Source organism: Vulpes vulpes, chromosome 13 (genome assembly GCF_048418805.1).
Source record: "Vulpes vulpes isolate BD-2025 chromosome 13, VulVul3, whole genome shotgun sequence".
In the NCBI taxonomy this organism is placed as follows: domain Eukaryota; kingdom Metazoa; phylum Chordata; class Mammalia; order Carnivora; family Canidae; genus Vulpes; species Vulpes vulpes.
Genome location: NC_132792.1, coordinates 18,228,361 through 18,242,096, shown reverse-complemented (window position 1 = coordinate 18,242,096; position 13,736 = coordinate 18,228,361). Strand labels below are relative to the sequence as shown.

At 39.6% G+C, this 13,736-nt stretch overlaps 1 protein-coding gene across 1 annotated transcript in view; it reads left to right on the top strand.

The window, feature by feature from the left end:
• Positions 1 to 13,736, top strand: part of DEPTOR (DEP domain containing MTOR interacting protein) — a 132,179-nt gene that overhangs the window by 43,105 nt on the left and 75,338 nt on the right. Inside the window, exon 3 of the mRNA XM_072734019.1 lies at positions 948 to 1,071. Within this exon, the coding sequence (XP_072590120.1) occupies positions 948 to 1,071 (124 nt within the window). The remainder of the gene's footprint in view (positions 1 to 947; positions 1,072 to 13,736) is intronic.

Here is a 13,736-nt window from a genome sequence, read left to right as displayed (position 1 = left end):
AACCCTTGGTCTCCTGTGCAACTCTCTCCAGTGACATTCCCCTTCTTCCTCCAAGAGGCATTTGGGTTTATTTCCGGTTACTTCTTCATACCTTTTCCTTTCTGTTTATGCATCTCTTAGCAAGGTATCATATTGTTTTAAGCACTTTAAATCATTATAAAAATGCATGTTTATTCCTTTACAACTTGATCATCACACCATTTGTGAGATCCACCCCTGTTGATGGCATATCTCGTTTGCTTATTTCCGCTGCTATGTATGCCATAGATAATTATGCCATCATAGAAGTACCCATTCTCCTGCTGCTAGACATTTAAGGGGTTTTCCAAGTTTTTCTGTTGCTCTCCATGGTTCCATGAATGTTGATGAACATTCCTTGAAATCTCTAACCCTGACCAACACATGTTGTTGTTCTTTTGGGCTGGAATTTCCTTTCTCTTCACTTTTGCCCATTTCTTACCATTCTTCAGCTGTCTGCCTACATGCAAGCTCTTCAGAGAAGTGTCCATTCCCTGCAGCAAGGTTACTGGGGTTCTGGTTACTCCTTCTTTGATCTCTCACTGCAGTATCCCCTCACCTTTTTTCATGGCCCCCTTGCACCATATGTTAATTACATGTTGATGTTTCTCATTATCTCACTAGACTTCAAATTCTTTTGAGGCTGATGCCTGCCCCACTATGCTCAAGAAGAGTTTGTGGCATGAATGATACATTAAAATTTGTGACCCTTTTACTAGATAATGATGATGGTGATGATGATGATGATGGCTAATATTACTGAGCACTTCCTCTATTCCAGGTATTGTGCTAAATACATGTATTAAACCTGACAGTAGGGTGCTTCGGAAATTAGGTAGTAAAACAAGTCTTAATTAACATCTTACTTCATTTGAGGAATTAAATAAGTTTTTTTTCTTATTTGCCTCTCTGTGTATATTGTGTTTCAGTGTGTGATGAGCATAAGGAGTTCAAGGATGTCAAACTCTTCTACCGTTTTAGAAAAGACGACGGTACCTTCCCGTTGGACAATGAAGTGAAGGCCTTCATGAGGGGACAGAGGCTGTATGAGAAGTATGTCACCCATGAAATCCCCCACTGTGATCTTAACTTGTGGAGAGAAGCAGGGCTATTTTGGTCTTTTATCATTCTGACTTCAGCCTGGCTCTTCCATGTGGGATGGTTACATAACTGTTCCTTTTAATATGGGAAAACTCGATCACTCATTTGCTTTTTTCTTTGCCAGAAATTAAGTTGATTTCGTAAGATTCTTAATAAAGGATTTATTTAAATAGAAAATATTTAAATATTTATTTTCTATATTTAAGTCTATTTAACAAAACTCCAGAAATAAAAGGTTGGAGCTTGATGTTTGCCATCAAGTAATGCAGTTGCCTGTTTTCTCTTTTGAATACTGTTGTATAACTTGGAGGTTGAGTCTTGTAAGTGGCTGGAGGAGTAGTGTCAAGTACAGGGAAAGTTCACATTCAGGTCAAGAGATGAGTAGTGAGAGAACTTCAGATAGCTGGATGGCCTAAGAAGAATAATCTCTCAGCTCTTTGAAGAGAGGAATGCACTGTGGTCCAGGAACATTCAGTTGCTGGGTTTCAGATCTCCCCAGTGGTCTGTCTCTGAGCTGAACTGCTGTTCCTGTGGTCTCTTTTACATCCCACCTCTCTTGGTTTTTTCCAGGACAGCCATTAGAGAAAGGAGTGCAGGAGCATGACACCCCTCCTTAACTCTGGCTGCCTTTCAAGGCTTGAGGGAGTTGAAAATCAGTATTTATCACACAAAAGAGCCTACTCTGTGACGGGTGGGTTGGTGCATGGGGAGGTGGGTCGGGAAGGGGACGTCAGATTAAGTAGCATGATGGTTAAGAGCCACATATGTTTGGTTCTAGCCCTGTGACCTTACCTCTGTAAACCTCAGTGTCCTCTGTTATGACATAGGAGTGGTGATGGTACCTACCTCCTAGGTGTTCAGTGCTGCTGTGGGAATTAAAAGAATAAATGTGTCAAATACTTAAATATTTAGCTTGATAACTATGGTACATTGTCAGTCCCAGAGATGATAGCCATTTTAGTTATGAGTCTGGTAGTGATGACCACCTGAAGCTGGTATTGTCCAGCTTTAGGCCCTCTATGTGTTACTTCTCCCATCACTTGCTTTCTATACCCAAGTGCAGAAAATCCCTCATCTCCTAGCTCACATGAATTTGAATGGAAGGGATCCATGAGCAACTCCATTTGTGTATCTGAGTGTGTGTATATGTTTTGTTGCTGTTTTTAAAATATATTTATTTAAATTTAATTAACATATAATGTATTATTAGTTTCAAGTAGAAGTCAGTGATTCCTCAGTCTTATATAACACCCAGTGTTCAGTCCATCACGTGCCCTTCTTAATGCCCATCACCCAGTTACCCCATCCCGCTACCCCCTTCCTCTTCAGTGACCCTCGGTTTGTTTCCTATAATTAATAATCTACCATTGTTACTGTTTTCTTTTACTTTCTTAGCTCTTTTTGGAAATTAGCACCTAGCAGGTGTTATATATTTAGATCACCATGACAGTCCTTTCAAACTATAAAATTCAATGTTAAAAACATATGTGTCATTTTCATGGATCAATATTGCTGTCTTTTTTTCTGTGTGCACTTAGCTTTCCAGTCATTAGTATTCAGTATATCAATTTCCAAGTAAGCTTATTTCTTCAAACTGCTTGTGAAATTAGTACTAGGAACAGTAATTTAATCAGTACTTAACCTTGCATGAACTAGTTGCCACCTCTCATTCCTGGCCCTACTCTTGGTTGCTGGAACATATGTGGAACAAACTTTGGGGCCTTTGGAATGATGGCTCAGTGTACCTACTTGATCACTTTCATTTAGCATGTATATTTACCTAATCATTTTTATTGTATTTTCCATGTTTCCCTGGATATACTTTCCATGAATCTCAACATGTACTATTATTCTGTAAGCTTTGTATACTTTCAAAAATAATATGAAGAAGTAAATAGTTTTGTTCATAGCTCATCTTTTCAAGAATTTTATTTTAATATTGATTTTTTCCATAAATATATGTATATATATATTTTTGTTTTTGACAGAACAGTTGTTTAGGATACCTCTAACATTTGTGAAAGAAGGCTTTGCAAAATATATGTTCCTTTTAAAATAATAACAATCAATAACATTGGTTGGTTAATAACTATGTAGACATCCTGACTAGCCCATTTATTTGACCATCATAACAAACCCTGATTTAGATCAATTGTACCCATTTAATGGATGAGGAAATGTGGTAGGGAGAAATTCAAGTTCTTACCCAAGTTCACTTCACTAATAAAAATATCTGGGATTTTAACCCAGAAGCCCAAAGCCCAAGATTTTTTTTCCTCCCAAAGATTTTATTTATTTGTTCATGAGAGATAGAGAGAGGCAGAGACATAGGCAGAGGGAAAAGCAGGCTCCCTGCGGGGAACCTGATATAGGACTTAATCCCGAGACCCCAGGATCATGCCCTGAGTTGAAGGCAGATGCTTAACCACTGAGCCACCTTGGCATCCCCTAAGCCCCAAATTTGTTGCTATTAGGCTATTGATAAATTTTAGAAAAAAAATTTATTATTAGGAAAGATGTATCATTACTTATTTTTATGGACATCAAATTAATGAAATCAATGTTTTTTCAAGATGTAGTTTATCTTAACATGTAACATGGGGTTTGTAAAATATCTGAGTATGGAATTTCTGTAAAAAGTGACTGAAAACATTCCGAGAAGACATTGGAAAAGGAGAGTAGAGTGATTTCCTTCAAGATAAATCTACCTATAGATTAGAGACGAAAGAACATAGGGAATATAGTCAATGGTATTGTAATTAAAAGAGAGAGAGAGAGAGAGAGAGAGAGATAAACCTCATGATATTCTATGAAATGTGATAAAAAAAAACAAATGTCTTTTATTTGTAAATTAAGCTCCTCAAAGCACTTCTAGATTATTTAGGTGAATTCTCTTAATAGAGTAATAATAGAATAGTAAAAAATAATAGAAATAATAGTGTAGTAAATAACAGTATAAAACACAATATAAAATAAATGGAAGATTACATGATTACCCTGTTTTCAGAAGGAGCATCTAGGACCTGAGGCAATAAAGTCAATTCTGTATGATGGTGAAACTGCATGAGAAGGACAGAGGAGACACCTGAACTCAGGGTGGCAGGTGTGCAACCTTCTGTTCCCCACACCCTCCCAGCAGCTCTGGGTGGCTGTCTGTCTGGTCAATATTTCCTTTTTGCTTTCCTCTTGCTTGTTTATTCTGTGTTATTAATAGAACTTTGTGAAACCAAGTGGTTTCTGTCCGGGGTTTTGCTGAACCAGGCTGATTTTGGGGAACCTTGGCTTTCTAACCTGTAGAGGTGTTTCTCAGTCAGCTAGCTTGTAGGACAAAGCTATATTTCAAAATGAAAATTCAGTGACTCTACTGCCTCTTAAGGACCATGTCACTCCAGTTAATTTAACTCAGAGGTGCTCAAACAAATACTGGGTGAGGGGCAAAAGCTCAGCCCTTTCAGTGTGTCCCACCATGAGGAAGGTTACAAGAGACGTGGTGACAGGAGTCCGTGGTGACAGGAGTCCACTGCATAGTGAGTGACAGTGGGTGTGGTTTTCAGTCACTGCTCTCCAATCCCACCCTCCCAAATGGCTTGCTCTGCGACCTTGAGCCAGCTGCTCAACCCCACTGATCTGTAGTCATAAATGGAGGTAAGGCTGGGTCTCACTTGGGAAGACTGTTGGATTTTACAGTCTGTACATTGCTAAGCACAGCACTTGGCAAAGAGTAAGAACCCAAGAAATATTAGCCGCTGCTATTAGAGTAGTAAATCATAATATAAATAAATGATACCTATTATCATTTAGCCTACCATAGAAGAGTCCAGGAGCCAAGCTGCCTGGGTGTGAATCCTGGCTCTGTGCCTTCTTGGCAAGTGTCTTCACCTCTCTGTGCCTGCAATTGCCCTCCTATATGAACATACTGACTTTTAGATTTCTCGTGGGGACTAAACGAACGTGATGAATAAGCACACAGGACAGGGCCTACCTCAGAGTATGAGCATATCCTGTTGCTCATCTCCTGCTGCCAGCTGGAAGGAAGAGTGAGAAAGAGGATGTGCGCCCCTGATTCAATGCCCAGACTTTGTCATTTTGAGCAGTTCATCTGAGCACATTCAGGACATGATGCACTTCCATCAACAAGCTTTCATCAAGCCTTCACTGTGGCCTGAAGGTACCTAGAAGAAGGCATGTCATCTCTCCAGGAGGCACTTACCGTTTCCTACTCAATTTTGCATGGGTCCAAGCACCCCAGACACACAACATGTGAATGTTACTCACATTCTCCCAGGTGGTACAATTTTTACTTTTCAAATGAAACCTGCATGAGCAGGATAAATATCCATGACTTAGAAGAACAAGGTGGAATCTGTGTATGCTGCTGTCACATGGTAGAAGATATTTCAGGTACATATTCCAAACTATAACATTTTTAAAAAATATTTTATTTATTCATGAGAGGCACGCAGAGAGAGGCAGAGACATAGGCAGAGGGAGAAGCAGGTTCCATGCAGGGAGCCCGATGCAGGACTCGATCCCAGGACCCCGGGATCACGCCTTCAGCCAAAGGCAGATGCTCAACCTCTGAGCCACCCAGGCATCCCTCAAACTGTAAAATTTGATTATCATTCTACAATTAGCAAAATAGATCTCTTTAATACAAGTTAAACTCAGGATTATCAAGTGCTGCATATGCTGATAAATGGAGGTAGCTATAAAAGAGAATGAGTTTGAGGCACAATTTGGACTAATTTTTTTTCTTTTTTTTATGAAAACTGATAGTTGAAAAGCACATTTTTAACTAACCCTGATTTCATTATGAGATCTGGAGGAGACTTCTCAGTTCTAATTTAACCTTAGGGTTAGCATGGAGGTAGGTTCCTTCCAGGTCTGGTTCATACAGACATTAGTTTAGTGTTTGACCTAAAGGGCCTTTTGGTTTTCTCAGCAGCGAGCGTTTCTCTCTTCAGACACTAATAATAGTCTATTTAGTTCGCTTAGGACCATAAGCTTGATTGAAGCATTGCTTTAAAATGCCTGTATGCCATTATATCTCTGTTGCGTTCCAACTTCTTCCTTTATATTCTCTCCTCCATAGGACGGAAGGGAAATATAAGGGAGAAACTATATCCAAAGGGGAAAAGCCCTTTTGTGTGTTTTATCTTATCAGAAGTTTCTCTACCATGTGCCCCTGGGATCTTTTTCCTGTTCCCTCCCAGTGCCTGGCACAATAAATATTTGTTGAATGAACAAAGGACTCTGCATGCTGTGATTGCTGTGAGCTGCTAAGCTGGTTCCATGAAAGAGCTACAGAGAACTTGCTTTTAATGGCAAACAACAGTAGCCAGAGGTTTACCTTGTCTCTCCTTCTTAGAGTTTACAAAGTTAACTTGTTTGATTCCCTGTGAACTCTGGGTGTTAAACCCAGTAGACACAATCAGTCCCCCTCTAGATATGGGGAACATGAGCTAGAGAGGGGTTTAATGACTGATGTGACTTTAAATCATGGAGCTGGAACAAAAAAACACGAAGTCTTCAAGCTTTTGACCCCACCTTGTTCCATTTCTGGGATGAAAGTGCTTTTCAAATGGAGATACTGAGTTCTACAAATTTGTTCAAATTTTGTGTTCAAAATATATTTTAATTATTTTGCAAACTTTCATAAAATTCCTTTCTAAAGGCTATGTACAGCACTTTCACAGTTTACTTGGGCTGTCCAGCTTAACAGTGATGCACAGAATCTTGGAATAAACGTTTCCTGTCTTCTTGGCTTAATTGAAGAATGTCCTAGGATTGCAATGTAAGTGGGTTAAAAGTTGTTCCCTTTGGCAATTGTTTGTCTGAGTGACAAGTTATGATTTCGATACTGTATAACTAATATCAAGAACTGTTAAGAATCTTGAGATTTTACCCCACTTGCAAGCTAACAGGTTTGCCTGTCACCTTTTCCTGGGCGCTGGCTGAAGACAGGAGACGGAGACAAAAGGAGAGTTTGTTACTCTCAGCAATAGTAATAACCAGAGTATTATTTTCTGGAGCCAATTCTCTGAGCCACTGTTGCCCATAGAACAGCATAATGGGTGCCAGGTGGCACCTGCCAAGGTTGGATTACAGAAAAGGATCCCAAACTTGAGGAACCTGAGGGTTTTTTTGGTTTTTTTTTTTTTTTTTTTTTTTTGGTAATAATCTTTAAGCAGACTGCTCTCTAGCACAAAGCAAGACATGATCTTTGTTAAACAGGACAGTAAGCCAATCTGCCCTTTTGCTTCAGAGACAGACACTATCTTCCAAGTCTGTTCATTGTGCAAACATTCTTTTTTTTTTTGTGCAAACATTCTTGAAAAGATAGTTTAGAACATAAGCTGTCAGTGCTTCTGCTCGCAAGATATGAAGGGATGTGCAAGACCTACAGAGAATTGCCTCCTGGCAACTAACACAAAATGCACAAATTAATTGGATTTTGTAGCTGATTATTGAGGGAGCAATAAACATCCTCACCAGTCCTATTACTTCTGTATTTTTTTTGTGTTAATCAAAACTACCTTATAGGTTTCACTGTTTAACTTTTATAAGTAAATGTGGTATTATAAGCATGAAATTTTTTAAAATGGGATTTTTGTGAGATTTTATTTGAGAAAAGAGATTAGTTGTTTAAGAAGTTTTAAAATCATGCTATTTTTAAAGGGCCATCATCTCTTCTCACGAGGTGTTTAGAAATCATTTTAGAACAAAAATGTAAAAAAAAAAAAAAGTGATTTCATTATATGTACAACTCTATGTGGTCATGGGAAACTTTTGACCTAGACCTTCGTCCTTGTTGGATGCTCCTAACCATCTATTCTTTGTTTCTTTTCTTAAAGAAAAAAAAAGTTTCTTTATAGCAGGTCTTGCAAAATTGTGTGTTTCACCTGGTGGGTTATTAAAATGTTTAATAATTAACCTGTCAGGGAGAGACTAGAGAGGCTCTATAAAACAAACTTATTATTTTATCATTTTCAGTTTCAACAAAAATTTTATACAGCAGTTATATTTTCAGATAATATCTCTATATAAACGCTGCCGTACACATTATACATGTAATTTGAAATATGGAAGACAATGTATATGCATGTTGAAAACAACCAGCCCTGGTTCACCTAATTTTTTGGCTTTCTTCTTCTTTTTTAAAATTATTTATTTATTTACTTAAGAGAGACACACAGAGAAAGGCAGAGACATATGCAGAGGAAGAAGCAGGCCCCCTGCAGCAAGCCAATGTTGGGCTCGATCCCAGGACCCAGGATCACAACCTGAGCCAAAGGCAGACGCTCAATCACTGTGCCACCCAGGTGTCCTAAGGTTTTCTTATTTTTTAATAGCTGCAGCTTCAGTCTGCCAAGGAAGTGTCAACTAGGAGTCAACTTCATGGCTAGTTTAGTCCAGGTAGCTGAGTTCTGGCCCATTCTCTGGGAATAGAACTAGCTAGGGTCTGCACATTTGGTTATGCCCAGAGACTGGGAGGTAGAGGTGGTGAAATGCATCTGGGAACACAGAGCCATTGGAAACACAAGTGGTGGTGTAGCCACTTCACACTCATCTGGTTGGTGATCACCAAAGCAAACAAAAACAAATCATAAATCACAGTGAAGGTGAAGATGTGGAGAGACTGGAACCGTTGTGCATTGCTGATGGGAATCGTGCAGCTACTGTGAAAAATGGTACGGAGGGGTCTTCAAAAAATTAAACATAATTACCATATGATCCAGCAATTCCACTTCTGAGTAAGTACCCAAAGGAATTGAAATCAGGGTCCTGAACAGATATTTGTACACACATATTCATAGCAGCATTGTTTACAATAAACAAAAAGTCAAAGTAGCCAATGTCCATTGATGGATGAATGGATAAACAAAATGTGGTATATTCATACAATGAAATACTACTTAGCTTTAAAAAAGAAGAAAATTCTGACACATGCTACAACACAGGTGACATTTTGCTAGTTAAGTAGCATCAGTCATAAATGGACAAATGTATGATTCTAGTCTAGGGACCTCATGCGAGGTCCCTAGAGGACTCAAATTCATAAAGAGTAGGTTGCCAGAGACTGGGGGAAGAAGGAGCAGAGAGTTATTATTTTGTGGGTATAGGGTTTCAGTTTGGGAGGTTGAAAAAGGTCTCAAGATGGATGGGGGTGATGATGGCATAATCATGTGAATGTATTAAACTGTATCCTAAAAATAGCTAAAATGGTAAAAATCTGTGTTTATTGACCAGAATTAAAAATACCTAAAATAAATTAAAAATTTTAAAACTACTAAAAAAAGAAAAAAGGCTGGCAAGAGGAGAGCAGGAAGCAGTCAGGCTTATCTTAGAAGGCCAACAAGCAGGAGAAAGACAAAGCAAGGTGACATCCATATTGTTGGGGCCAGATGTTGATCAGAGAAATTGAAGAGATGAGGGTAAGCCTGCAGATACTGATGATAAAATGATGAAAGCAGCAAATATGAGGTATTATTGATGCCTCTTGTATATTAAGCTCTTCACATGTGTTGTCTCATGAAAGCCTCATTCTAAGCTAATGAGATAAATACTGTTATTCTCCTTTTGGCAAATAAGGAGATCCAGGCAAGAGAGGTGAAGTAAATCGCTTAGCTTCACAGCCAGAAGGCACAAGGACCATTCCAACCCTGGTTTCCAACTCCAGGGTCCATGATCTGAACCACTTTTCGGTCTGTACTTCCTACTTTGCAAAGTTTCTGTAACATCGAGCCAGGGTGGTAGCAGTAATGGAACAGCACTAAATGATAAAAAACAGTATGGAGCTTACCAGATTTTTAAATGGATCTGAAGAAAGCCTTTGGGTCTGGTTTTGGAAATTGTATTCTCCTTACTGTTCCTTGGCAGTGCCATCCCCCTATAATGTATAGCAGTAATACTCAAGCTTTGTTAACATGCAGAGCAGGCACCAGGCCAGCTGTCCTTGTCCAAAGCCATCAGCCCTAGCTTGTCCTCTACAGATTTCTAGCTTTAGGTGTTAGTTAGAAATGATTTAAAGGTAAACGCATTGCTGCTTCAACAGTAGACTGGATTCACTGATGGTGGAGGTTGATGCTGTCATTATTTCTGCCGTGTTTCCCTGACCCCGTGTCATTGCAGGGCTGTGGACCAAAGTCTCTGTAACATTCTTTTTGCCAATCAATTTTTGTTGCTACTTTTCAACTTGGTCCAAATGAAAAAGCCATTTAAGATTTCTGGAGTCAGGGAAGCATGTGTCAGAGTTCTTCTCCTGCCTCTTACCGAAACATTCAACCCTACTGACCCTGTTTTTTCATCCATAAAATTGGAAGAAAATGTGTAATTTACAGATTTGTTGTGAGGACGAAGATAAACTCCGGAGAGCCTCATCTAATACAGGATGTTATATTTCTAATCTGTAAGGGAAAATGCATATGGTCCAAAGTATTCTTGTGTCACCGCATAAAAAAACACGTGCCTTTCTACCCTAGAGTTATACTTAGCATGGAGAGGCTCTCAGCCTGGACGAGCGACATTTCTGTTCATCCTCCAGATCCACTGTCTCCGGTTTCCAGCCCTCTGAGTGCCCCGGGAGGCTGACCTACATGGGCCGAGGGCATCACCAGGCTCCACGGCCATCGCCTCAGTCCATGGAAGGCACGAGAAGGAATTAAGTAGGAAGAAGGAGAGTAGGTCAGGCTATTATTTCTCTGTTCCCTTCCTATTGTTGAAGGCCTCAGCTCCCTCTCCTTCCCCCATCTCTTTTAGGGTTTGGTAACTTCCCTCGCTACAGAATCCTCAGGCCTAGAGTTGTTAACGATCAGTGCAGTCTGCTAGCCTGGGAGCTTTACATTGGCATTTCCTTGAACCCTGCACATAGCATCAGTAGTTCTTTTATTATGAACTACCTTAGAGCAGCTCATTTGGACATCCTTGTAGTCTCCTGCTGGGACCCCAACTGGTAACACCAGTGAGACCCACCTGGGTACTGTAATGAGTTATCTTGTATCTCCTTGAGTGAACAGGCAGCAGAATTGCCCACACTCCATCCATGGAAAATTCATTTGCTCTGTTTTCTCTGAGCACGTACCATGCATGTTGTGATCGCTGGAATTGGCACAGGGTTCTTCAGTCACCACTGTTGTGCAAGTATGGAATGTGGTTGGATTGTAGTGGATTAATTTGGCTCCCTTTCTGTTCCTGCTTCACCCTGGGTTCTAGCCCAGTAACTAGAACAGTCATCTCTCCAATGTGATTTGGTCTCATTCTCTCCAGCTTGACCAGAAGCCCTTGGAGGTCATGGACCTCGGTCATTCTTATTTAGGGATGAAGTCAGTGGTTAGCCCCTTTCTCTTTTTCCTAACCTGTGGCATGTTCCAATTAGAGTAAAACCAGTATTTATATTTGATCATCTAAGATGACTCTATTTGGATTTACTCATTGTAGGGTCTTAGTGTGGACATTCAGAGAATAAGCATGGCAAACATAGCATCATTTACTGAGCACTTCCTGCTCTAGGTACCATCCTGAGTATTTCTCACACAGTATTTCACTTAATGCTTCCTGCACCTCTAAGTGGGAGAGATTTTCACCATTGATTTACAGGTAAGGCAAGTGAATTTGAGATGGGCTAAGAAACATGCTTTGACCTTCAGATTCTGAAACATAATCCTGGAAAATTTGCTCTGAGTTCAGGCTTTTTACTTTCCCACCATTAGCATTAAAAACTAAGAATTTAGGGATGCCTGGGTGGCTCAGTGATTGAGCATCTGCCTTTGGGTCAGGTCATGATCCCAGGGTCCTGGGATCGAGTTCCATATCGAGCTCCCTGCAGGGAGCCTGCTTCTCCCTCTGCCTGTGTCTCTGCCTCTCTCTCTGTGTCTCTCATGAATAAATACATGAGATTTATTAAAATCTTTTTAAAAAATTAAAAATTTAAATTTGAGCGAACATGTAAAAATTGAGTATCATTTCTAATATGCTTTGAATGCAATGACTCTTGCTTACATCTGGAAGAGCTCAAGAACTCAGTCTTTTCTGGAGGAAATAGCTTGTTTGTTTTTAAGCTTTGAAGTTCTAGAGTGAATGGATCAAGGGGGATGGGTATAATGAGGCTATGCCAGACATTCTGCAGCAAAGCAGAAAAAGAACACACACAGAGCAGCAGAGGGGCAGGACCTTCTGGGAGAAGAGGCACATATTGGAGCAAAGTAGAAGTGGATGTTTGAAGAGTGATACCAGGGGAAGGCATGGCTGAGAGTTTTTAAGGGAAGGAGAGTATGCTTACGTTAGAGTCTTTGTGTGGAAACTCCCCTGGGTAGGTGGCTCTGTCTTTAAATGTGGAGATGAGTCCAAGAGGTGTAGTTGCTACATTGTTTTTCTTGCTTTATTTGCTAAATGAAAACATCCCTACTTAATTACACTCTCTTCACACAGAGCTGGGAATGTAAGCCAAGACATTGTTCCACCAAATGAAAAAACACCAAATTGACAGAAAGCATTTATTAATTTCAGGGCCCCTAACAAAAGAGTCTTTCAGACCAGAATGAAAGAAAAATCCAGATTTTTAACTTTATCAAATTGAAATGTGTAGTTTAACTACACATTTAAATTGATTGAAGTGCAACATGCATAAAGTACACATGTCCTAAGTATGCAGCTCAATACATTTTCACAAATTTAACATACTTATGAAGCCACCACCACCCACGTAGTATTTTTTTAAAGATTTTATTTATTTATTTAAGTGAGAGCACACGAGCGGGGTGGGGGGGGGGAAGAGGAAGAGAGAGAAGCAGACTCCTCGCTGAGTAGGGAGCCCGATGGGTGTGGAACTGGGTCCCAGGACCCTGAGATCATGACCTGAGCTGAAGGCAGCTGCTTAACCACAATTGTAGAACATTTTCATCATTTCAAAAAGAAACCCCGTTAACTTTTAACTATCACATCCCTATTCTTTGATCTATCCCTGTGCAACCACTAATTTACTTTCTGTCCTTATAGCTTTTTCTGTTCTGAACATCTTATATGAGTGAAATGATACAATGCATGGTCTTTTGTGACTGATCTCTTTCATTTATCATGTTTTCAAGGTTCATGCATGGGTAGCTTGTATCAGTACTTTATTCCTTTTTGTAGCCAAATATTATTCCATTATATAGATATATAAGATTTTCAGTTTCATCAGTAGATGAGTACTTGGGTTGTTTCTACTTTCTGACCATAATGAATAATGCTGCTATAAACATTTGTGTGCATGATTTTCTGTGGATATATGTTTTCATTTCTCCTGGACATATAGTGAGGAGAATGGCTGGATCATGTAGTAACTTTGTGTTTAGTGGTTTGAGGAATGGAGAGATTGTTTTCTGAAGCGGCTGTACCATTTTACATTCCCACCAACAGCGTTTGAGGCTTCTGGTTTCTCCACTTCCTTGCAAACAACTTGTCATTATGTGACTTTTTGATTCTAACAAACTAGGGGATGTGAACTGATACCTCATTGTGGTTTTGATTTGCAATTCCTGATGACCAATGATGCCTAGCACCTTCCTATGTGTTTATTGACCATTTGTATATCTTCTCTGGCCTATTGAGATCATTAGTCCACTTTGAAGTTGGGTTAT